Source organism: Neolamprologus brichardi, chromosome 6, assembly GCF_056152115.1.
Source record: "Neolamprologus brichardi isolate AB-2024 chromosome 6, ASM5615211v1, whole genome shotgun sequence".
NCBI lineage: Eukaryota > Metazoa > Chordata > Actinopteri > Cichliformes > Cichlidae > Neolamprologus > Neolamprologus brichardi.
Genome location: NC_142109.1, coordinates 19,005,808 through 19,027,614, shown reverse-complemented (window position 1 = coordinate 19,027,614; position 21,807 = coordinate 19,005,808). Strand labels below are relative to the sequence as shown.

Below are 21,807 nucleotides of genomic sequence, written 5' to 3'. Positions count from 1 at the left end.
ATGGAGGTAAACTATTCCCTATGGCTGAGACAGCACAGGCCAGTGTGACAAGGGTTCCCCTTTCAGCAGAGGTCAATGACCCTACTTGTTTGAATCCACGTCTGGCCAACACTTTGTCTGGTTTATGTACAGTGGTGACCCCAGTTTCATCAACATTCTAAATGTCTCCTGGTCCAAACTCATATTTGCATAACACTTTCTCTAAGTTGTCAAAGAAAGCATTGACATTCTCTCTGTTGAAGCTACTTGCCCTGGCAAGGCTAGTTGCTTCTGGCTTTCTCAGTGACAATGTTGTATGCCGCTTTAAAAAGCCTGTAAACCACTCTTTGCTGGCCTTTTCTTTTTCTGCCCACAAAGGCACAAACTTCAGTTCGTGTGCCACAGCAAACTGGTAGGCAAGCTTTCTGACCTCACTTGGTGACAGACCAAAATAAATGTCAGCTGACCTAGTAATATACTCAACAAGCTGCTTTTCCAAATCAGGGGAAAAAATCTTCCTTGGCGTTGTATAACCAACCATTGTTGTTGGCATGGCTGTCTGACTTTCAATTTCTTCTCTGCTAATCTTTTGACAATACCGAGTTAGAGTACGGTAATTTATGTCAAAATCCTTTGCTGTACTTCTGATTGATTTGTTCTGCATCTTTATCTGCCTGACTGCCTTTAACATAATGTCAGGTGGTGTTCTGCCACGCTCTGTCTTTCGTTGATAATTTCGAACCATCTTACTTTCTTCCTTCCTTCCTTAATTCCTGCCTCTCCTTCCTTTCTTCAAAAACCTTATTACAAATACAAATGAATTACAATATCACAATTTTTTGGAGCATTTATTTGTACTGGGGCAAGTTGTCACATGTGACGACTTGCCCCAAAGTTAATGAGACAACTTGCCCCAAACTGACATTTATGCTAATTTTGGCTAAATGTCAGGGTTAGCTCAACATAGCACATCAGCTGAAGTATCAAAAGACACGTTAATGTCTCCTCTATTTTGTGTAAAATAATAATTTGTAACATCTATACCTAACAAAGTTGTACTGAAGAAAATTTAAAGTGATTTATTTTTCCTTTTAGGTCAAAAAAATAAAAAAGATGTGCTCACCTCAGATTAGAGCAGTCTTGACCACATGTGAACAGGAGGTTGACTATAGAAGAAGAAGTCACACAAAGTGGCTATTTCATTTTTAAGATAGAGCCTCTAGTGTTGGAGTTATGAACAGTGTGACAACTTACCCGTGTGACAACTTACCCCGCTCTCCCCTATTTATTGAAATATATTTATTCCTCCAGATATAAGAATGAATCTTTTCTTATGGACTCAAACACGTTTTGCTGAAAAACTGAATATGGAACAAGCAAAGCTTAATGCTAAACAATATATATATTAGCTGTATAATACCAGCAGGCCAGCTCTGATAGTAATTTGGTATGGCTTCACGGGCCAAATGTAATTAGGCTGCGGGCCAAATTTGGCCCACGGGCCAGAGTTTGACACCTATGCTTTACAGTTTGACTAGAGCCATCACCTTGATAAGAAGCTGAATTTAATAGCTTAAAAAGGTGAAGAGATTTGCAAGAGATTCTGGGGTATACATAAGAACCACATTATTGATTTAGAGTTATGAAATTAAAGACAGTAAATGATGTAACAGATTGGTGGCAGATGGAAGGGCATTAAAAGTGGTCATCTTTCCAAAGACAAGAGCAATATTAAATGTCAACAGGGTAACTGACTGAAATTAATATTTACCACATATCAGAATAATTTATTAAATAAAATGTATATTTGTGGTTGAGGTTCTGATCAAAATGTTTCAACAGTGACATCTGCAGGCTAGATGAGGTAGGGCAAGCCATGTGATTGTGCAGACAAGACTGGACTCTCACCTCTTCGGGATGTAATCTCTTACATGAATATAATGGACTTCCGTTTTTTCCATGATAATACTTATTCTATAAGCTGTGAAGGACTGTTAAATTAGGAGAGAATGGATTTTGAAGGGTGCATTCACCAGCAACAAAGCACTGCTGTGGGAAGGAAAGTGCTGCTTTTGTGGCAGAGCTGCAGGCCTCTCTGCCATAGCATTGGCACTGGATTTTGATATTGACAATGGACTGTTTCACTGTTATTTTGGCTGTGTATTGTGATGTAAACACCAGTCCAAACTGTAACTTATCAAATAAAAAAGCATCTAACACATGAGAGAGAAAGAGACTGGTGGATGAGCTACAATGGCTTACAATCAAGAGAGAGCACTTTACTTTCATTAACCTATATTAATAGAAACTGCCTATACATTCAGAAAGAAAAAAAATGAAAGGTTTTTCTACTTTTGAGTGGAAATAAATAATGTACTTACTGTATTAAGTCCTTTCATCCTCATGCTAACCCTTTACTCACATTCTGTACAGCCAGAAGCTACCAGAAAAACATCCATTAATTAGAGAGGACCTATTTGTTAACAGTTCATGGCCTGCATTTGTATAGCGCTTTTCTAGTCCTTAAGGACCCCAAAGCGCTTTACACTACATTCAGTCATTCACCCATTCACACTCACATTCACACACTGGCGATGGCAAGCTACATTGTAGCCACAGCTGCCCTGGGGCGCACTGACAGAGGCGAGGCTGCCGGACACAGGCGCCACCGGGCCCTCTGACCACCACCAGTAGGCCAACATGGGGTTAGTATCTTGCCCAAGGATATTTGGCATCGAACCACCGACCTTCTGATTAGTGGCTGACCTGCTCTGCCACCTGAGCTACAGCCACCCCCAGTTCAGGTTCTGTCCGCTCAGTGTGCAAATATCTCATAAACAGAGAAGCCATGCAAGTTCAGAGTGACCAAAACTCCAGACTCCAGACTCAAACAAAGTAAAACATCATGCCCGTGTCACATAAAATGCCATTCACACCAGTATACAATGCAAAAAAAAAAAAAAGAAAGAAAGAAAAAAGAAAATTTCTTCATCCTCTTCTCAATAACTGCTGATTTTATATATATTAGCCAGTATGTAACTGGTTAGGTAACAAATGATAACTTAATAAATGCTGTCTTTTACTGTTTTAGAAAAGAAAAACGCATTTAGTCTCACATTTGCTTCACTATTTATTTTGATAACTGATAATAAAACCTAAAGCAATATTTCTCACAGACAGCCAGAATAGGCCTATTGTCAAAGAGAAAGTCATGATAATAGTTTTGGTAAATGTAGAATGCACATAGGATTTTTTTAATTGATAATATATAGTTAATATTGGGGTGCTGAGGTGGGATTTAAGGCACCATAAAACCTTGGCCCGGCTCTGAATTTGGGGTCTAACTAGTTAACAACGTTCTTCCCTATACTTCAGCTTCCCCTTGGATGCACCGAGGGGAAACTGAAGTAAACGCCCACTTTTGGGAAGCGGAAGATGGGGATCTTGGGTTTCTTGCTGTAAACTGTAAGCAATCGTCTGAACTCCATTTATTTCGATGGTACATCTGTAGTAATTATGATAGCTGTGAACTCCGGAGGATGCGAGGACAAAGTCAGTGTCGCAGGCATGCAACGCCGGATGGATGGCTCGTCTAAACGTCGAGCCGACATGTGTTGACTATGGCAAACTGGTAAAAGGTAAGGACGTTTAGGCTAGCGTTAGTTACGCCGCTAGCTAACCGCGTTTAACTGTAGCAAACTTTCAGGGCAATATTGCAGGCCCTTAGTGGAGATATCGTTTACCGCTACGCAAAATGAACAGTGAGGTTACATAATTCATATCTAATTTTCGCTGTATTTTGTTTTACGGCTAAAATTAACGCTGGTCCTGGCGCCATTTGGTGTTGATGTGCGAATATTAAAAACGAAACGCAGCTGAATATCCTGTTGTGTAATATTGTTGTGTAACGGTTTGCGCTTCCTGTTGCCTTGAAATGCGCGTGCGTGTGCATGTGTGTCTGTCTCCAGGTATCCCTCCCATCGCGGTGCTAACCAGCCGGCGTCTCTGCTGCCATGGAGGTGGGCAGCCTCCCCGTGGAGCTGTGGAGGGTTATCTTAGCCTATCTCCCTCTCCCTGACCTGGGCCGCTGCTGCCAGGTGTGCCGTGCCTGGCGGGAGCTCATCCTCTCTCTGGATAACACCCGCTGGAGACAGCTCTGCCTGGGCTGCCCTGAGTGCCGACATCCCAACTGGCCTAGTCAACCTCATCTGGAGCCCCCTTCGTGGAGAGAGGCCCTGAAACAGCATGCCCTTGCCACCCGCACCTGGACTCAAAATGGTCCAGAGCTCCAGTCCTCCGCCTGCCTTCTCTTCTTCCGTCGTCGGAAAGATCGCAGGGTTTGGCACGTGGGGCCGGGATGTGAGTTTGAGACCCTGCGCGGAGCCCTTGGGGTGGTGGGGCCTTACGACCGAGTGGTGCTCCATCCAGGGGTGTATGAGGAGCAGGCTGAGGTAGCGCTGAAAGTACCGGTGGAGCTGGTTGGGTTAGGCCGACTGGGCGAGGTGGCCCTCCTAGTATGTATGGAACAGCAGTGCCCTACTGCCAGGCTGTGTAATCTGGTGTTCATGCCACCCTGGTTCTCCACGGTTGTCTACAAGGTGCAGCTTGTTTCCTAAGAGTCTCAGAGTGAGATTGGCCTAGTCTATACACTCCTATAAACACAAATTTCTTGAGAAAATAGAATCTAATTATATTTCTTTGTTTCTTTCTGTCTTGCACTCCTCTAGACATCCTGGGGACATGTCCAACTAGATAACTGCAACTTTGAGGGGGCTCAGCTGCAAATCCGCGGGCCAGGAACCTGTCAGGCTCGGTTTTGCTCCTTCTCCCAGGGCAGCTCTGCACACTTGCTGGGAGTTGTCCTGAGTTTATTTGACAGCTGTGACTTCTCAGGAAGTGACACAGCTTCAGTGACTGTGGAAGGTCCCCCAGTCTCAGAAAGGAACTGGGCTTGTAAACATTTGGCAGCTCTGGCTAGGACGTTCCCATCATGTGGCCTATCTGAGCATAATAGTTCTCCCAAAGGACATCCGGCTGCCTCCACTGGTGGACATCAACCTCCAGGTGGTAATGTTAAAAAGGAGAGCATAACCATAGGTGACTGGAAGAGGAGAACAGGGGTAGATGCGGTATGTCAGAGGACAGTGATTGAAGATGGTTGGAGTGATGGTGAGCGCAGTGAGGGAGAGGAGAACAGAGACGAGTGGGGGGCCAACAACACCAAAAAGCATTTTACACTGGAGTACAAAATCCCATGTGACCATCATGGCCTATCACATTTGCTCAACCCCCGGCCAGATGGCTCTCTTCCACTTTCCTCTTCCCCAGATCCCCCTTCTATGATCCCTGACCCTCTCACCCTACAGCAGGAGTTAAACAGAGACCCGGAGGCTCACATGTTGGCAGCATCGACACTTGGCTCCATCCTCAGACGATGCCTCTTCAGGGACGGGAAGGGCGGTGTGCATTTGTCCAATTATGGACAAGCTCGACTGGAGGAGAATGTTTTTCGTAGCCTGAACTACGCCGTGCGCTGCATCCAAAACTCCACAGTTAATAATGTTCCTAGTAACTTTGCTTCATACAAATGGCATGCATCTGTGATTGTGTATTGTGTGTATTTGGGAAACATATCAAGTTAAAGTAGCTCATATCATTAGTAATTTAGCATCAGTGTCCTATTCAAGCTGCTACTTGATCACCTTCCTTTTCTATCTCTCTCCTGCTTCAGATCGTAATGCTGAGAAACGAGGTCTGCGAATGTCGTGCGTCAGGCGTGTTTCTGCGCCTCTCTGCTCAGGGCCTCATAGCAGAAAACAACATTCACTCGAACGGGGAGGCAGGGCTGGATATCCGAAAGGGGGCTAACCCAACCATTGTGGTAAATGCCACACAATTGCTGATTGGATTCCAACTTTTTAAAGATGCAAGCAAACAAAACATTTCCTGTGATAGTATGTCCCAGACCCTTTCAGCAGCATGCCCAGATATCATGGATAAGGAGATTTGTGTTCATTACTTTTCTAACTTACTCAACACAAGAGCTTAAGATGCATAAAACAGACAGACCCAGAGTATGAATATTTATGATTTCCAGAAATGATCTATTCAGGCTTTCCAGATGAATCTAATTTCCTCAGTCTCTTTATCCATTATCAACTATTAATCCACAGTGCAACAAAATACACAGTGGTTTGCGCTCTGGGGTTGTTGTCCTTGGCAATGGAAAAGGTTCAATTCGAAGCAATCAGATTTACAACAACAAAGAAGCTGGGGTATATATTCTCTTCAGTGGAAATCCCGTGGTAAGGTAGGTTGGAGTCTGCAAGCAATTAATTTGGATATTATTCACTGTGTTCATGTTTATCTTGATACTGGATTTGTTTAAAAAGATAGAAATCTGGATTTCTGTAGAAAGCCTACAGCAGAGCTAGCTTCTTTTTTTTTCTTTTGACACCACTTTTCTGTTCTCCTATTTATTATTTGCTCCATGGGAACTTTTATCCCCCCCCCCTTTTTTTTCTTTCTTTCTCAGTGGGAATCACATCTTCCAGGGCCAGGCTGCAGGGATTGCTATAAATGAGAACGGCAGAGGAATGATAACAGGTGTGTCAGTGGATCTGCTCCATTGTCTTATCCAGATGAACACACAAAATGACAAATGGCTTCTTTGTGTTTCCCCACTAATGTACACAGATAATAACTAATTTTAATTCCAGAGAATGTTATTCGAGAGAACCAATGGGGCGGTGTGGATATCCGCAGAGGAGGCGACCCTATCTTACGGAACAACTACATTTGTTACGGCTACTCAGATGGTGTTGTGGTGGGAGAGAGAGGACGTGGACTTATTGAGGGAAACCAGGTTTTTTGTATGTATTATTTATCTCTTAGAGACTTCATTGTGCTTAATAGCTCATTTTCAACACCCCTGACTCAGTTTAAACAGTTTGTTTCCCTCTTTCTCTGACTCCTTCAGGTAACAAAGGCTGCGGTGTGTGGGTTATGTCGTCCAGCCTCCCACAGCTCCTAAGCAACTACATCATCCATAACTGTATGTATGGGCTGGCAGTATTCTGCAGGAAGGACCCAGAGAACATTGAGGTCAGGGAGGGAAACTGGCCTGGGCAGGAAGGAATCGCTGGAGAAGGAGGCGGTGCAGACAGGAGGGGTGTAGAAGGAGAGGGACGTGAAGGGCAGGAGAACTTTAATGAAGAAGGTGAACTGTTTGCCTGGGACAGTGACCTGGACAGTGAAGATGAGCGCCACTCTGCTCGCCGCTCTATTAGCGTGGCCCTTGTGGAGAGCAACTGCATGAGCTACAATGGAGGTACTAAATTGATCTGTTTAATCAAATGCCGATAGAGCAAAGGAATGAAAGACTGTTTGTCATTTCTCCATCTGTTTGTCCCTTTCTATAGCAGTTGGTCTGTATGTGAAGAGCACTGAGGCCCTGAATGTTTTTGCTAACCTGATAAACTGTAACCGTGGCCTTGGCATTGCCGTGCTGCAAAGCAGTCAGCTGACCCGACTTGCTACAAACTGCATTCTGGAAAATGGTCGAGGTGGTGTTGCGGTGGAGAAAGACTGCAGAGTGGAGCTTCGTGGTAATGGCATCTACGAAAACAGTGGCTATGGTGTCAGTTTCAGTGGTAATGGGCAGATTGTGGAGAATGATGTTGTTGGGAACCGTGGATGTGGAATCCAGGTCTGTGGAACTGCCGATATCAAGGTGGGATGACTGAAGATCTCCAAACCTACTATTAGACCTGCATATTGTAGCTGTTTACTTTTATATTAACCATAACTTCATTACATTTGAGTTTTTAATAATTTTTTTGTCTTTAGGTAATGCGCAATCGTGTCCAACCCTCACAAGGCTGTGGGATCGCTGTGCTAGGGCCAGTTAAAGGTGTTGTCCATGACAACATCTTGTTCCAGGGTCACCGTGACAACAGAAAAGCGTTGCTACATATGGATCCTGGCAATGAGAGCTGTGTGCTGCGGAACAATAGCATTCTAAGGCATGATGACAGGTAATCAGTAGGCCCATTAAAAACTGGCAGACATTCAGTAGACCAGGGGTCTCTAACTCCAGGCCTCGAGGGCCAGTGTCCTGCAGGTTTTAGATCTCACCCTGGGTCAACACACCTGAATCAAATGATTAGTTCATTACCAGCCTCTGGAGAACTTCAACAAAGTTGAGGAGGTAATTTAGCCATTTGAATCAGCTGTGTTGGATCAAGGACACATCTAAAACCTGCAGGACACCAGCCCTCGAGGCCTGGAGTTGGAGACCCCTGCAGTGGACCATCAGTGGAATTAGTGTCGTCACTTTCTGTCGCTTCTGCTGTCTGCGCAGTGTCTAATAAATTACTAATAAATAGTAAGTGATCTGAGTAAAAAATTACTCAGATCTGCAGGTTAACTTAAATAACTTTTTGAGGTCATTGCTTTTAGTAGGAAAGCAGTGGCTCCGTGGTGTAGTGATCACATTTTCCTTACATGTGAAATGATCCCCCAGTTCAAGACCTAGGGCCCAACCTCAGAGGTTAGAAGATGGTGTACTTGGAGAAGTACTAAGGAAGGCCATCTAAATATCAGGATACCGCTTGAATCAGTTGCTGCTGCCTCATCTTATTAACTTGAGTTCTTTGTTTGTGGTTTGGCTCCTTAGAGGCTTTAGTCCTTGGTTCTTTACCGTGTTGGTAGTGCGTCCCACCACACTGCAGTTCTTTTACTGGTTTTATTACTTCAGTGGAGAGCAGTGGTTGTTTTTCTTAATCACATTCCCTCTCTATTTATTAGCTTTGCTGGGCTGGACCCATACGTGTACTGCTACAGTTTACTCTAATAGCAACGTTTTTGAATGAAGCAGGTTTTTATAAGAAGAAAAAGCTCTAAAAATTCACTGTGTGCCCTTTGCTCAGAATCGTATAACAGTCCGTGACAGCTAGATAGTGACATAAAAAAATGGTGTGCAGCTTAAAAGTTATTTCCCTCAGGAACTGGTGAAGATGAAAATGGTTAAAAAAACAAATAGGGGTGGGGTGAAAAATAATCTTAAAGGGCACCTCCCAATTGCTGTTTACCCTTTTTTTCTCTCTTCATTTCATAGCTGTACATCTGTTCCCCCCTGGGTTATGGAAAACCCTCCTCCTCGCCCACTGGCCAGCTCCCCTGCTGGTCTCTCTTCATCCCAGTATCCCTCTGGACTTGGAATTTCCGTGACCACCAGGATCGGCGCAACTGTGGAAAGTGGTTGCCACAGCGGCAGCATGTTTTGCAGCATCCTGTGAATACTGGCAAGAACTTACCGGCCAATATGATAGCCAGGGTCAGGAGGTCAGCATCGGGTTGCTCCTTAACTGCTGTAAACCATACACGTGGGGCACTGACTGTCAAAGTAAGGGTTCGGTTAATTGTCCAAGTAGCTGGAGACGGCAACTGAAACATTAAAGGAGGCATCCACCCTCATTTCTATTAAGGTGGAAGAAGATTTTGAAAATCTGAAATTAGACTTTTGTACTTCTACGATTAAAATGCTACTGTACTCATAAAACGTGGGCTATTGAAAACCGAAGCTGGAGTACAAGACATTCATACTTCTTTGGAATCTGTTTGAGACTAGAGCTTTGTCTAGTTTATCATTAGCTCATTTACTGCAGACTTGTTTGGTAGTCTTATTTTTGCTTATAGGGACTCGCTGGTTAGGAAGTGCACATTTCTAAATCCTAGCAGGAGTCAAAGGCTTCAGAAATGCTGGCTTTGACAGTGGGTCAAAGTAAAGCTGTGCCTTGGTTGACTATTTAAGGGATGCTGTAGCGAGGGGAGGTGTGTTCATAGCGTGAGGGATTTTATGCAACTAAGCCAAAATTAAGATTCTGTCTCTTTCTGTCCTGTTTGTTGGCGGGTCTCTTCTTGCGTAATGTCCTCTATGGTTTTTAAAACTTAATGCACTTCAGCTTTTGAGACATCTCATTATTTCAGATCCTGTCAACATGCTGCACAGAAAACTAAACAGATGTCTGCATATGATTATGCAAAAAAAACTGTTGGTAGTCTAAGCTTTATAGTTCCATTTGTAGTCCACCTGCACTTAAGTTCGACCAACCAATCACATTTCAGTAGGTTTCGGTTTCAGAAGAGGGTTTGCATTAGCTGAAATATAATCTCACAACCATCCACTATTGTCTGATGACAGTTTAGCTTTTGTAACAGCTTATTTAATTTGTCTGCATTTGTAAAAAAATAAATCAAAAGCAAAAAAAAAGACCAGCAGACAGAAGAGAAAGGTAGTTATCCAGATATCCTGTCCACACACTCAGAGAAGGGGAAGATATGTAGTGTGCAACATGTTATGTCTACAAACGTGCCTATACGTTCCTGCTAGATGTTCTGTCATCTAGAATTTGTTTACAGTCTTTTTTTTTTCTATCTTTAAATGTAAGCGTGTCACATACGACTTGAAGTTCACTTTATTTGTCTACAAAAGCATTAACAAACAAGCCTTGTTTAATGCAGCCATTTGTTTGATATTAATTTCTTTCTGTCCAGTTCTCGGTTCTCCTTCGCGTCCTCAGTGCATCTTTTTTCGTTTCCGTCTCTCAGTGAAGTGATCGTATTTGATCAGAGGCAGAACAAGGGCGGCCAGTCTGCTGTCATCTTGCAGTTCAATGTTATCACCCTTGCCTCGGGCTGGTTTCACCAAGGTCAGTCTCATTGACTTTGCGACTTCAGTCATCCTATAGGAGAGCACAAGAATCACAATAGTTTACAGTTTAAACAAAAACTACAGAGTAAAGAAGGAGGACAGTAGTATCTGTGGTTAAGTCCACATTATTGACTTCATTAATGATTTTACTCTTTATTTAAACAATGTATGAAATGTAAGAAACGATTTTTAAAGGCTTCCTTTTTATTCCCCTGCTTACCTTGCCTCAGTGATTCCCAGGTCACGATGCAGTAATGTGAGGTCAGCTGTCATGTTACCCATATGCAGCAGCAGAGCTAAGCAGTATGCTGCTAGTTTGACCCGCATTGACGACGACACCATGTTCTGGATTCTAAACAGAAAAGTAAAGAAAGTGTGTCTTTTGAAAAGAATCAGTGCAGCAACAACTATACTTTTGTGGTCAGATGTTTACATAAACTCATCATGGCGATGAATGTCTGCCATAAATAATTTGGCGATTTTTAAAAATAAATTATTTATTTGAACTGCTTTCCAGAGTGAAATGATAGTAAAGCACGCACCTTTAATAACTTATAGTTAAACAAAAATTAGGTGCACAAGTTCAAATATATACACACACATCCCCACTAATATTTGGCTAATGTCCCTTAGCAAGTTGTACTAATGAGATTTTTTTGGCAGCCCTCAAGAAGCTTCTGGCATAATTCTGGCTGAATATTTGACCACTCTTTTTGGTAGAATTGGTAAAGTTTCCTTAAATTTGTTAGTTTCCTGGCATAGACCCGGCTTTAAAGCACACTGAATAAATTTAAACAGGATTGAGTTGGGTTTTTGTTTTTTTGTTTTTTGAAAGGCAATTTCAGAGGCTTAATGTTAGCCTGCTTTATTCATTATAAAACCAGTTTTAATGTGTGTTTGGGGCTTCTTTGTTGGTTGCCACCCTCTCAGTTCATGGCAATGAAAAAGGTGCTTCACTGTGGACAGTAATGCTGGTGTTCCAGCAGTTTCCAGTTCATGGCAGGCTTCAGCCATGGTGGTTTCTGGGTTGTTCCTGACTGTCCTAGCTCACCTTCTCTCATATGAGGGTGACATTTTTGGCAAAGTGATGACATATCAGCTGTTTAAACTGATGATGTTGGAATCTGTAGTTCTTTCGAGGGTCTCCAAGAAACTACAGATCTCCTTAGATCTTCAATTAGTTTTTTGGACTTTTGCATTATTCTGAGTATTATTCAATCCAGTTGGTGCTATCGAACAATCCCTTCTTATGCTGCAAAGAGAAACTAAAAGATGTAGTCAATCACGATCACTATCGAGAAGCTAATAGGCCTTAACTTTGTTAAAATACATTGTAGAACCTTTAACACTTACTAAATTATTTAAGTGAGTGTATCTATATATTTGACCCCGTGTGGATTAGAGAAAATCCTAAATAAATTGAAACTTGTGCACCTAATTCTTGGTTTTTAAAATCATTAAAGGTGTATGCTGTACAATCATTCCACGCTGAGAAAAGAACAGGTCAAAGAAGTCATTAAAAACCCAAAATTACCATGACATTCATGCTCATGATTCGTGTATGTAAACTTCTTACAACTGTATATATTATTTAGCTTCCCTGTCTCGGTTTAGCATTTGGTAAATTTTTGAATTACTAATGAAATTATTAATTTAGTGAAACAAAATCAAATTCCGGATACATTTTTCTTCATTAGCTACATGTGTTTAACCACCATACCTGCCATTGTTGAAGGTCTCCACGGTGAACGTTTTAAACAGTTTGCCCTGGATGATGCGAGGGCAGCCTTCCTCTTGCCCAACTGTACATGCAAACATGAATTACTACAACCCTCTAATGGTGAAAGTTTGTATACCACTTTCCACATCATAACACTAACAAAATTCACTCACACTTGCGGGTGACATTCCTCTCCCGAGCCAGTTTGAGGAGCAGAGAGAGGTAGAAAGCACAGCGTGCTGTTTTGTCTCGGCTTTCACTTTCAGTTGGCAGATTCTCTAGATGCTTCACAATACTCAGGCACCTTTAGGTTAAAAATAAAAACCACAAGATCAACCTCAAGTGCAAGAACACATTAATAAAATGTCTCTGAAGGTTTGGTTGCCTCTACCTTCCATCATCTTTCATCTTTTTCAGCTCTTCGGGGGTGAGTGCTGCTATTTTGGCACCACCCTGCTCCAAAGCACCAAACTCCACTGGGCTCAAGACTGCACATATTCGGTTAAGGGTCACCTGAACAAAGTCTGGTACGGCTCTAGATAAAAACCTGCAAACACATGCATACGCTAGTACCCCATCTTGTAATCTGGGATTCAAATGGATTCCTTGCCTTCCTATTTCCATAAACACATTCCTCCTCCAGCACAGGAATAAAAGATACGCTCATCAAATGGATAGACGTCCTCTCGTTTGTCTGCGTTTGCATTGCAGGGGGGAAGGTGCAGAGCCAGGTCTCCTTGCGACTCTGCGTCAGCCACTTCTTGCTGCAAAGCTGTGCAGAGAGGGAAGGTTAAGAAAAAAAACCTGGGGAGAGAAACATTCAACTTCCAGATTTCTCCAAGAAGAGGCATCCACTGTGCAGCTCACCTTCCAGACCCTTCTCGCCAATCACAGTGTTGGCAGCCTTTGCCACTGCTTGCTGAAGGGTTTCACTGCCCACCTGATTCAGCCTGCGAGAGCTCAGAGCTCTCTTCTGCTTGTTGGTACCAAAGGCCTCAATCAGTAAATCAACCTGAAAAGGAAACATTAAAGGTAATAACAAGAAATTCACATCACATTAAACATAATTAAGCACAGATGTCTTGTAATGGACAGACAGTAGCAGCAAATGCACCTTTTCTCTGTAGGTCTGAGTAGTGTCCTGGGGTTTTGCACTGTCTGTTGTCTCTCCTGGTGACAAAAGTCAGAAAAAGTGACTCTCAGAAGGCACACAAAGCACTCCTTCCACAGCTTCTGGTCTTTATGGGCAGTTAATAATAGCAACAGATACGTTATAGGTCTCTTACCTGGTATAACTGGTTGCATGTTGAAGAGCTGAGCTTCATGCACCTCCATCGTCATGGTCTGCTTGTTCAACACGCCCACATAATACCTAAAAAGATGCCAAACATCAATCTCCTCCTCGGTGACCATAACATGCCAAAATGTGCAGCAAAGACCTACTTGCAAAGATTATTGCACTTCATGGACCCCACTCCAAAGTTCTGCCCCACATAGGACAGTCTGTCTGACTCTGCAACCTAAATAAAAGAAACCAGGAAGAACACTGAGAGTATAGCAACACAGCCCGGAGAGTGCAGACACACGATAGATCCTCATCTTCCTCACCAGTATCCGCCTGGTCTTTTTCCTGGGGTTACTTTCCTCCGTGTTTTTAAACATGCTGAAATCCAGCTTGTCTGCATTTTGAACGCTGCCGTTGGAAAAGCGGACTGTGGGATTGAGACAGAAACACCGGGAATTATACGTGATCAAACCTCAATGACCGATGTGACTGTAGAGTGACACACGTGAGAGCCTCGGACACAACAACACAGTAGTGCCCACGTGTGCACCTAAATGCTTTAGAAATATAAACTCTACAAAGCCCAACCCAGAGTCATGTGTCATCATCATCATCCTCGTGAAAAATTCTACATAATAAACAAATGAGGACGACTCACCGACGACAGCTTTATCGGCTTCTTTCTCCTCTCCGCAGCACACAAACGAGCAGGAGGCGGCCATGACTTTTGTCATGATAAGTTTTCATGCAGGGCAAGAGTTACTCCTCTGTACTTCCGTGTTCGCTTCGCCAAGCCGCTGCTCTAATTTCCCCAGTTTTCATGTGGATTCTTTACCTGGTGCCTTTCTTTATTTTTGCCCGAACTGTTCCTTCTGCTATGTCTTTGTTCATTGGATTATAGGATTATCATTTATACGGGCTTTAAAAAAATAAAAATGCCAAAGCATTTACCATCTCGATGCTGTTTATAATCTTTGGCTAACTGGCTGTGTGTGGGGGTGCAGCAGCGACGCCTTGTGGTGAAATCGTAAAGCTGCAGCTTTTCACCTCGGGTGAGGTCATGGACGCGAAAAAGAGGTACAGCGCCGCCCCGTGAGTCTGGTTGGAAAAACCGTCTGTCGGCGGGGGAAATATTAGAAAACACAACACAGCATGACGCTACCACTCACCAATTGATAGGAGGCATTAATATTATTCTAACGGTTATTCTGGCGCCGTGGCTGTGTGCTCAGCCTGGCAGCCGCTGGAGATCAACGGACACCGCGGCACCGTGCATCGCGGCCAGCTTTACGTTCCCACGGCCAAAACCAAACAAGCCGCTTCGGGGTCAAACCGTCAGGAAGTCGACCGCAGGGGGACGCGGGAGGTAGCAGCGGAAATGTTAGCTATCCACAGCTCGGCTTGAGGGGACATTTTGTCCAGTCTCGGTGAACGCATGCCGCTGCTTTTACTCTAGCTAACGGGCTATTTGCTGGGCTGAAGCCAGCTAACTTTAGCTAATTGGGGCCCTGTTTTTCCTCTCGATACCTGCATTTCCCGGATCTTTCAAGGTAACCTAAAGTACTGCTGGCTCTCTGCTCTGACTTACAGCACCAGCAGAGTGCTTCTTTTGTGCCATTTTACCCAGTCGCATCCCATGCTATTGTGTTCCATTGCAGTTGTGACGTTAACTGTGTGTAAAGACCTGTTCGTCAATATATGACTTTATAGCAAGAAGGCAAAGGCAGTGAAAAACGCAACATTTGATGCACAGTAATCAGTAACCAAAATCAAATGACAGCACCACGGCATCCTGGCTGTTAGCTAGTAAATACAAAAACTGATCCAACTTCACCCCCATCATCATTCATCATCATTGAGTACCTGCATCCACAGGTACTCAAAAATGCACAATTTCATCACTCAAGTAGAAGTACACATACTTGTTTCAAAAAATACCGAAGTGCTGGATTCAGACTCTGAAATGCAGTGAAAATGAGCTATTTTGAGGACATTTCTATCAGCTGTTTTGTGCAAAGCTAACTTAACTTCATTAATAATATAAGAATAAAATAATATTATGGGAGTACAAACATTATGTCAGCCCAAATTCAGATGCAAACTCGCTCTATGTGCTGATGTAGCTACACCTAAGCAGAAAAATGAGCATAATCGTGGGTTTAAGTTTGATTTGAGTAGGTGTGAGAGCTCTAGTTTTGTACTGCAGCATCACTTGGAAGTAATTTTTATTGTAAGCACAATGAAATTTTCTTTGTTTTCCGGCTGTGATCAGCTGACCTGAGTTTCTGCTCTTGTTGGCTGTCAGGGCAGATTTGTGACACCCCTACACATTATAAAGGTGGAATTCAGTGAATTAATCTCCTTTCCATAACTTTAAATTTACGTGTTTCCTTGTTACAGTGACCATAAACGCCACATCTGTTCTGCACTGTAAACATCCCCACAGTACCGCAGATTAACCGGTTTACCCTGCCATACACTGCCTTTTCATGCAACCTTGGAATAGCAAAAGTTAGTATACACTTCACATAAGCAACACATCAGGTATAGATCTGGTATCAGTTCAAAAGTGTCTAAAATGAATGAGGATGTTGTGTTTCAGCTTTAACTTCCCAGTCTGTTAAATGTCACGGAGCAGTCCTTACCTTTTAAAATCTAACCTCTCTCCATCCTTTCCTGTCTTACTTTGATAAATAAGCATTTTTTTAACATTTTGAAGTGTGATGAGTGTTGTAGTAACACATGTTGTGATTTATCACTTTGTCCACAATTGTTTTATCCATTAAGATAACTTGATCTTATTTAATTTTTGTTTTGTTTTTTTCTCATGCATAATGGATTGTCAAAAAAGCAAGCTGCAATCAGTGTGCTACTCAATAATGTCAAGTTGGCAACTACATACAGTCTGTTTCTTGTAATACAGCAATTAACTTAGAACTATTGGTTTGGGCATTATGATGATAAGGGTAAGAGTACGTAGGGGCCGTAAACTGAATTTCCCAATTTGTTGAAGAACACTGAAGCTTGAAAACCTCCAGGTCGCTGCTGATTGGTCAGATGCAGTGACATCAGTAGATCACCTGAGCTTTGCTAACTGACTGTGGTTCTGCATAACTAACCTACCCTCTGCTCCTCTGTCTGCAGGGCCATGGATTTCCCAGGCCATTTTGAGCAGATCTTTCAGCAGCTGAACTATCAGCGTGTCCATGGTCAGCTTTGCGACTGTGTCATCGTGGTAGGAAGCCGACACTTTAAAGCTCACCGCTCTGTGCTGGCGGCCTGCAGCACCCACTTCAGAGCGCTGTTCACTGTCGCAGAGGGAGATGCTAGCATGAACATGATCCAGCTGGACAGCGAGGTTAGAAAGAAAATGCTGTCAAAAAAGCGAAAAAAGTGTTTTTAGTCGTTCTAATGGTGATTGAAACCACTGTGTGCGTTCTGCAGGTGGTGACGGCCGAGGCCTTTGCTGCTCTCGTGGACATGATGTACACGTCAACACTGATGCTCGGCGAGAGCAATGTCATGGATGTTCTCCTCGCAGCTTCGCATCTGCACCTCAACAATGTGGTCAAGGCTTGCAAACACTACCTGACGACGCGTACGCTGCCCATGTCCCCCTCATCCGACAGAGCTGCCCATCACCACCCACAGCAGGAGCAGCAGAGGCACAGACAGCAGCAGCATCAGCAAGTAGCTGATTTAGCAGTGAACCCGATGTTAGCAGCTAATGCTAACCTTGCAGCAAATGCTGCCACTTCAAAGCTGCAGCGCTCCTTCTTACTGCAGCAGCTGGGGCTCAGCTTGGTGAGCTCTGCTTTGGGTGGGATGGAAGACGACCGGGTGGGAAATGTTGTTGGCAGTAGGGTGGTTGACCAGAGGGCCTCCTTCCCAATCCGACGCTTCCACAAACGGAAGCCCTCTCTGGCGCTGGGGCTTTCAGAGGAGAGACCCAGACAGAGACAGCGTCCTTTGGCGCCTAACCTCGGGTTGTTAGGAGAAGAAGGGGTGAACGCAGAGCGGGAGGAGGGAGCACTTCTCTCCCCGGATTCCCACAAGATGGGGGACGAATCTAAACTTGACCCTGCGATCACTGGGTTAGCAGCTGCGTCCCAAGATGACCCTCAGATGCCGAGTCAGTCAGATAGTGGACGCTGCGAGGAGGACAACTTGGGGAGAATTCAAGGAGTAAACAAAGTAGAGGACATGGATGAGCAGGATCAGCAGGACAGCAGAGCAGGGGTGAAAATAAAATCAGGAACAGAGGAGGAGGAGAACGAAGAAGAGGAGCAGAAGGTAAAGCTACAGGTTTGTCTCTTCAGTGGGCAGGAATATTTTCATAGTTAAAACTCTCCAGACCTCTCAGGCTTGTCTGTATGAAGTAAACAAACTTAACAGAAATCGTTGGTTTGATTGTCATTAATGCAAACAGGGGTTAAGGAATTGGACAGAAGAGGGAAGTCATAAGATCGGGTGTAGCAGTGCAGCAGGGGAAAATGACTCACTTAGAAATAAGTCACATAATTTCTGTTCTGAGGATTTGATTTCCTTGCGGACGGACTGTGACAGCTGACCTGTGCTGACTGAGGTTCACTGCTCTTTGTGGGTTTTGCTTGCTGCAATTTACGAGATATTAGCAGATGTTACATGAGCTGTCGTGGCCACTCTCCAACCTTTGGGCGGTGTAATGTCTAAAGGTGGAGATTGGCAGGTGAAGGGTAGTAAAGAATGTCATCAACTTACATTCCAACCAAAAACTGTTACCCTGAAGCCTTGATTACATTTTCCTCATCGACTTGGATCCAAGAGACATAAATTTGACCAGTGTTATTGTGGCCTCGTTAACTAATGTGCAGATAATTGACATTACAGTTCATGAACTACACACACACACACCAGGCAGAAGAGTTCAAGCAGACTTCAAAGGGGTATAACAGGAGGGACAACTCGGCCATCGAGTTTCAGCTGTCATAACCAGTCCTAACAGTGGTCGTGAACACCCATCCTGCACTTCATTACTGTAAACTGTACCACAGTACTGCAGAGTACCTACTTTAGCCTGAAAAGACTGTCCAGTATAGTATAGACCCCCCCACTCTGCAGCAGCAGCAGTAATGGCGAGGAAGCCATTTCTTGCAAAAGTTAACATGTTAATTTTCCACTAAATGTTTCTTTAGAGGGTTTATTTGTTTTACAACTTATATAGAGGAATTTATCACCATGGCTTAATCCACCCTGAACCTGCAAATTACTGTTACAGCTGCTAAGACGACACAGGTCAACAAAGTAGCAACGCACCGTGACAGAAGAATGGGGAAATGGTTGGATGTTAACTCTTTATTTTGAAATGACATGCTAGAAAAAATAAAACGTCTTAGTAAGGCAAAGCAGGCTTGTTCAAGAGATTATTTTAGAGCATCTGGTGTTACCCATTCGGGAGCTGGCTCTGAGGTTTCTGTGAGAAGTCTCTCCACAATAAAATTCTGTCCAACTGTGAGACCTTTAGGCAGTGTTGTGAATATTAATTCTTACATTAAAATTTGAGGTCTTATCTCCCTTGGCCTTAGATGAAACATTTCTTTCCTTTTCTTGCTCTTCTTAGGTGGTTGTTAAACGTGAGCCGCTAAGTTCCCCCGAGCCAGCTGATGAAATTAGCGACGTCACATCGCAGGCTGAAGGCAGTGATCCCCCCGAGCCTGGGTGCCAGGAGGACGAAGAGAAGGTGGAGCTGAGCCCAGAAAGCAGCGACCGCAGCTTCACTTCTGAACCCCAGCCCAGCTCCGACTCTCTTCTCCAGCCCAGCTCCCAGCTCATCCTCAAGAGCAGTATAGGAGGAGGTGCGAACGGAGGAGGTTTTGGGTGTAATAATGGACTGAGTGGCAAACCTGGTTTCAGCATTTCCAGCTTCCTCAGCCAAAAGGATTTTGCGACTGGCAGCTCGGGGATGGTTGCCAGAGAGGACGACCTTCCGAACACAACAACTGGGGATGCAGTAGCACATCGCTTTCTGCTGAGGCAGGAAGCTGCTGGCACTTCGAGCTCTGCTTCTTCCTCTCTTTTGCAATCAGGCCCACTCAGTGGTGAGAGTAGAAGCAGTTTTGGAGATAATCTGCAAGCCGATTCTCTGTTCCTCCGCCCCCTGCATGATGGTTTAGGAAACCCCAGAGGAAATGGGGGAAATTCAAGAGGAGGACGTGGAGGAGTGGATCCTTTTGATTTGGAATTCCAGCGCTCAAGTTTGGGGCTTCATTCACTGGGACGGCCCTCAAGAGAGACAGGAGGAGCCAGCGGCACAGGTCTGAGTTATCCAGGCTACAGACGCATTGCTCCAAAAATGACCACTGGCATGGGAGGAGAAGAGGCAGTAGGGGGGATTCTTCAGGATGCTGCCTCTTCTTCCTCAAGTCTAGCGGGTCCCCTGCTCCTCAATGAGAACGGGGGGTATGAGATGAGTGGCAACAGGCCCACCTCCCTCCCCCCTCAGCTCACCCGGGCCTCAGCAGACGTTCTGTCCAAGTGCAAAAAGGCTCTCTCAGAGCACAATGTCCTAGTGGTTGAAGGGGCACGAAAATACGCCTGCAAAATCTGCTGCAAAACCTTCCTCACCCTGACTGACTGCAAGAAACACATCCGTGTCCACACGGGAGAGAAACCCTACGCATGTCTGAAGTGTGGAAAACGCTTCAGCCAGTCGTCACACCTATACAAGCATTCCAAGACCACCTGTCTGCGCTGGCAGAACAGTAACATGTCCAATGGCCTGCTGTAGGAGCAGAGTGTGGAGATTAAAACACTAGGAATCAGTGTAGCTGCCTTTAAAGTCACAAAGCTGTTATAAAAATGTTTCTGAAGCTCTGACTGAACGGCCAGTTTTGTTATCCGCTCTGTCTAAACTAACTGATCCTGATCACAGACCAAAGATGGGGATGAAAATGTAACTTAATATAAATATGTAACATGATCTTCTCCAGGACCAGTTGATAAAGTTTCCGTTAAAAAATTAACCCCATAGAAAGATTATAGGGATGTAGGACATGCAAAATTAGCATATTTATTTATGTTAATTAATTGCAAAATGTCAAAGTGCACCCTTTAAACTTTACTGTATTAGAGCCTGACTGATTTGTCTGCAGGCTGATATATCAGCCAATTCTGGCTATTTACCATTTGGCATTGATAATGGCCAATAAATGAAAATTTAAAAAGGAAAAAACATCTTTTAACAATTTTGTGAGCATAACACAGCATAAAAGATGGACGTAGCTGCTGTGACATCACCCTTTGGTTTGTGAACTCCCATTATGAAACTTCAAGATGAGCATGAGGTGATCCTTTAGTGCCGATTCATTGTTAGTGGTACACTTGGAATTAAATTCGATTCAGTCATTGCAACACTCAGAGGCAGCTGTGCAACATCAGCACTAGAGACTGACATCATGTAAAATATTGTATTTAAATTCATATTCAGTGCATAATTGTAAAAACATGTAGCAGCTGACATTATTGACTGTGCCTTGTTCTGTTCACAGGCAGTCACATCCATTCACATTCATCCACGTTGGCTGCCATTATGCGTGTAAGTGCTAAAATCTAATGGTTTATTAGATGCAAGCAAAAAAAGGTAGAGATAATCCAGTGTGTGGGAGAGACCTGGGTAATGCTGAAATCTGTAGCATTTTAACAGTTTAACCAGCTGAGAAGGCGACAGAGTATGTAGTGTTGTAACAGTGTTTTTATTCTGTCATGCGGTGAAATGTCATCAGTAGGGATGGGTACCGGTATCCGGTGCCATGATGGCACCGGTTCAGACATAAACGGTAGTAACCAGACCGAAAAGCTGCGCACATTTCGGTGCTTTATTTCGGTGCTTTTTTTTCCTGAGATGTCGTACACTTTGAATTCTAGCCAATCATTTTACGTTTCCGAGGATAGTAGGCGGGTCCAGGTACGTACGTTCTTTTAGAGCAGAGCTACAGATTAAAAATGCCCAAGGCGAAGCGGTCAAAAGTCTGGCTGTACTTCACAGCAAAATATGCAAACTCAGCAGCCTTCAACAAGTGCTTTAAGGTGATACTGTCAAAGGAGGTAACACCTCAAATCCGATGAAACACC

At 43.8% G+C, this 21,807-nt stretch overlaps 3 protein-coding genes across 7 annotated transcripts; 2 read left to right on the top strand and 1 right to left on the bottom strand.

Annotated features, from left to right (window-relative positions):
• Positions 1–3,372: 3,372 nt before the first annotated feature.
• Positions 3,373–12,131, top strand: fbxo10 (F-box protein 10). Its single transcript, XM_006787279.2, has 11 exons — positions 3,373–3,617; positions 3,948–4,577; positions 4,707–5,531; positions 5,711–5,860; positions 6,153–6,289; positions 6,515–6,585; positions 6,699–6,851; positions 6,959–7,309; positions 7,401–7,711; positions 7,828–8,015; positions 9,098–12,131. Exons 2-11 carry the CDS (start codon positions 3,993–3,995, stop codon positions 9,276–9,278), a joined length of 2,952 nt encoding a protein of 983 aa, XP_006787342.1. The 5' UTR covers positions 3,373–3,617; positions 3,948–3,992; the 3' UTR covers positions 9,279–12,131.
• polr1e (RNA polymerase I subunit E) lies at positions 10,440–15,020 on the bottom strand. Its single transcript, XM_006787275.3, has 12 exons — positions 14,357–15,020; positions 14,022–14,125; positions 13,857–13,933; positions 13,700–13,785; positions 13,528–13,583; positions 13,281–13,425; positions 13,075–13,185; positions 12,805–12,901; positions 12,587–12,717; positions 12,414–12,495; positions 10,914–11,045; positions 10,440–10,724 (listed from the first exon to the last, which is right to left on the bottom strand). The coding sequence occupies exons 1-12, from the start codon at positions 14,430–14,432 to the stop codon at positions 10,559–10,561; spliced, it is 1,263 nt and encodes a 420-aa protein (XP_006787338.2). The 5' UTR covers positions 14,433–15,020; the 3' UTR covers positions 10,440–10,558.
• On the top strand, positions 14,677–20,553 carry zbtb5 (zinc finger and BTB domain containing 5). Of its 5 annotated transcripts, none has more exons than XM_087841785.1 (5): positions 14,701–14,775; positions 16,099–16,209; positions 16,843–17,056; positions 17,143–18,003; positions 19,298–20,553. In XM_087841785.1, exons 3-5 carry the CDS (start codon positions 16,847–16,849, stop codon positions 20,462–20,464), a joined length of 2,238 nt encoding a protein of 745 aa, XP_087697911.1. In that variant the 5' UTR covers positions 14,701–14,775; positions 16,099–16,209; positions 16,843–16,846; the 3' UTR covers positions 20,465–20,553. The 5 variants fall into 5 exon arrangements, with proteins under 5 accessions (XP_006787339.2, XP_087697908.1, XP_087697911.1 ...); XM_087841784.1 differs by lacking the exon at positions 14,701–14,775 and adding an exon at positions 14,787–15,248; XM_006787276.3 differs by lacking the exon at positions 16,099–16,209 and having other exon boundaries at positions 14,677–14,775; positions 17,143–17,991.
• Positions 20,554–21,807: the final 1,254 nt, after the last annotated feature.

Bases quoted from the DNA above. Each gene is read 5' to 3' on its own strand.
- fbxo10 (XM_006787279.2), top strand. From the start codon at position 3,993: ATGGAGGTGGGCAGCCTCCCCGTGGAGCTGTGGAGGGTTATCTTAGCC. The intron at 7,712-7,827 runs GTGGGATGACTG...TTTTGTCTTTAG, and splicing joins GTGGAACTGCCGATATCAAG to GTAATGCGCAATCGTGTCCA. The intron at 8,016-9,097 runs GTAATCAGTAGG...TTCATTTCATAG, and splicing joins ATTCTAAGGCATGATGACAG to CTGTACATCTGTTCCCCCCT.
- polr1e (XM_006787275.3), bottom strand. From the start codon at position 14,432: ATGACAAAAGTCATGGCCGCCTCCTGCTCGTTTGTGTGCTGCGGAGAG. The intron at 12,496-12,586 runs GTGAGTGAATTT...TTGCATGTACAG, and splicing joins GAGGAATGTCACCCGCAAGT to TTGGGCAAGAGGAAGGCTGC. The intron at 10,725-10,913 runs GTAAGCAGGGGA...GCTCTCCTATAG, and splicing joins CTGGGAATCACTGAGGCAAG to GATGACTGAAGTCGCAAAGT.
- zbtb5 (XM_087841782.1), top strand. The intron at 17,057-17,142 runs GTTAGAAAGAAA...TGCGTTCTGCAG, and splicing joins TGATCCAGCTGGACAGCGAG to GTGGTGACGGCCGAGGCCTT. The intron at 18,004-19,297 runs GTTTGTCTCTTC...TGCTCTTCTTAG, and splicing joins AGCAGAAGGTAAAGCTACAG to GTGGTTGTTAAACGTGAGCC.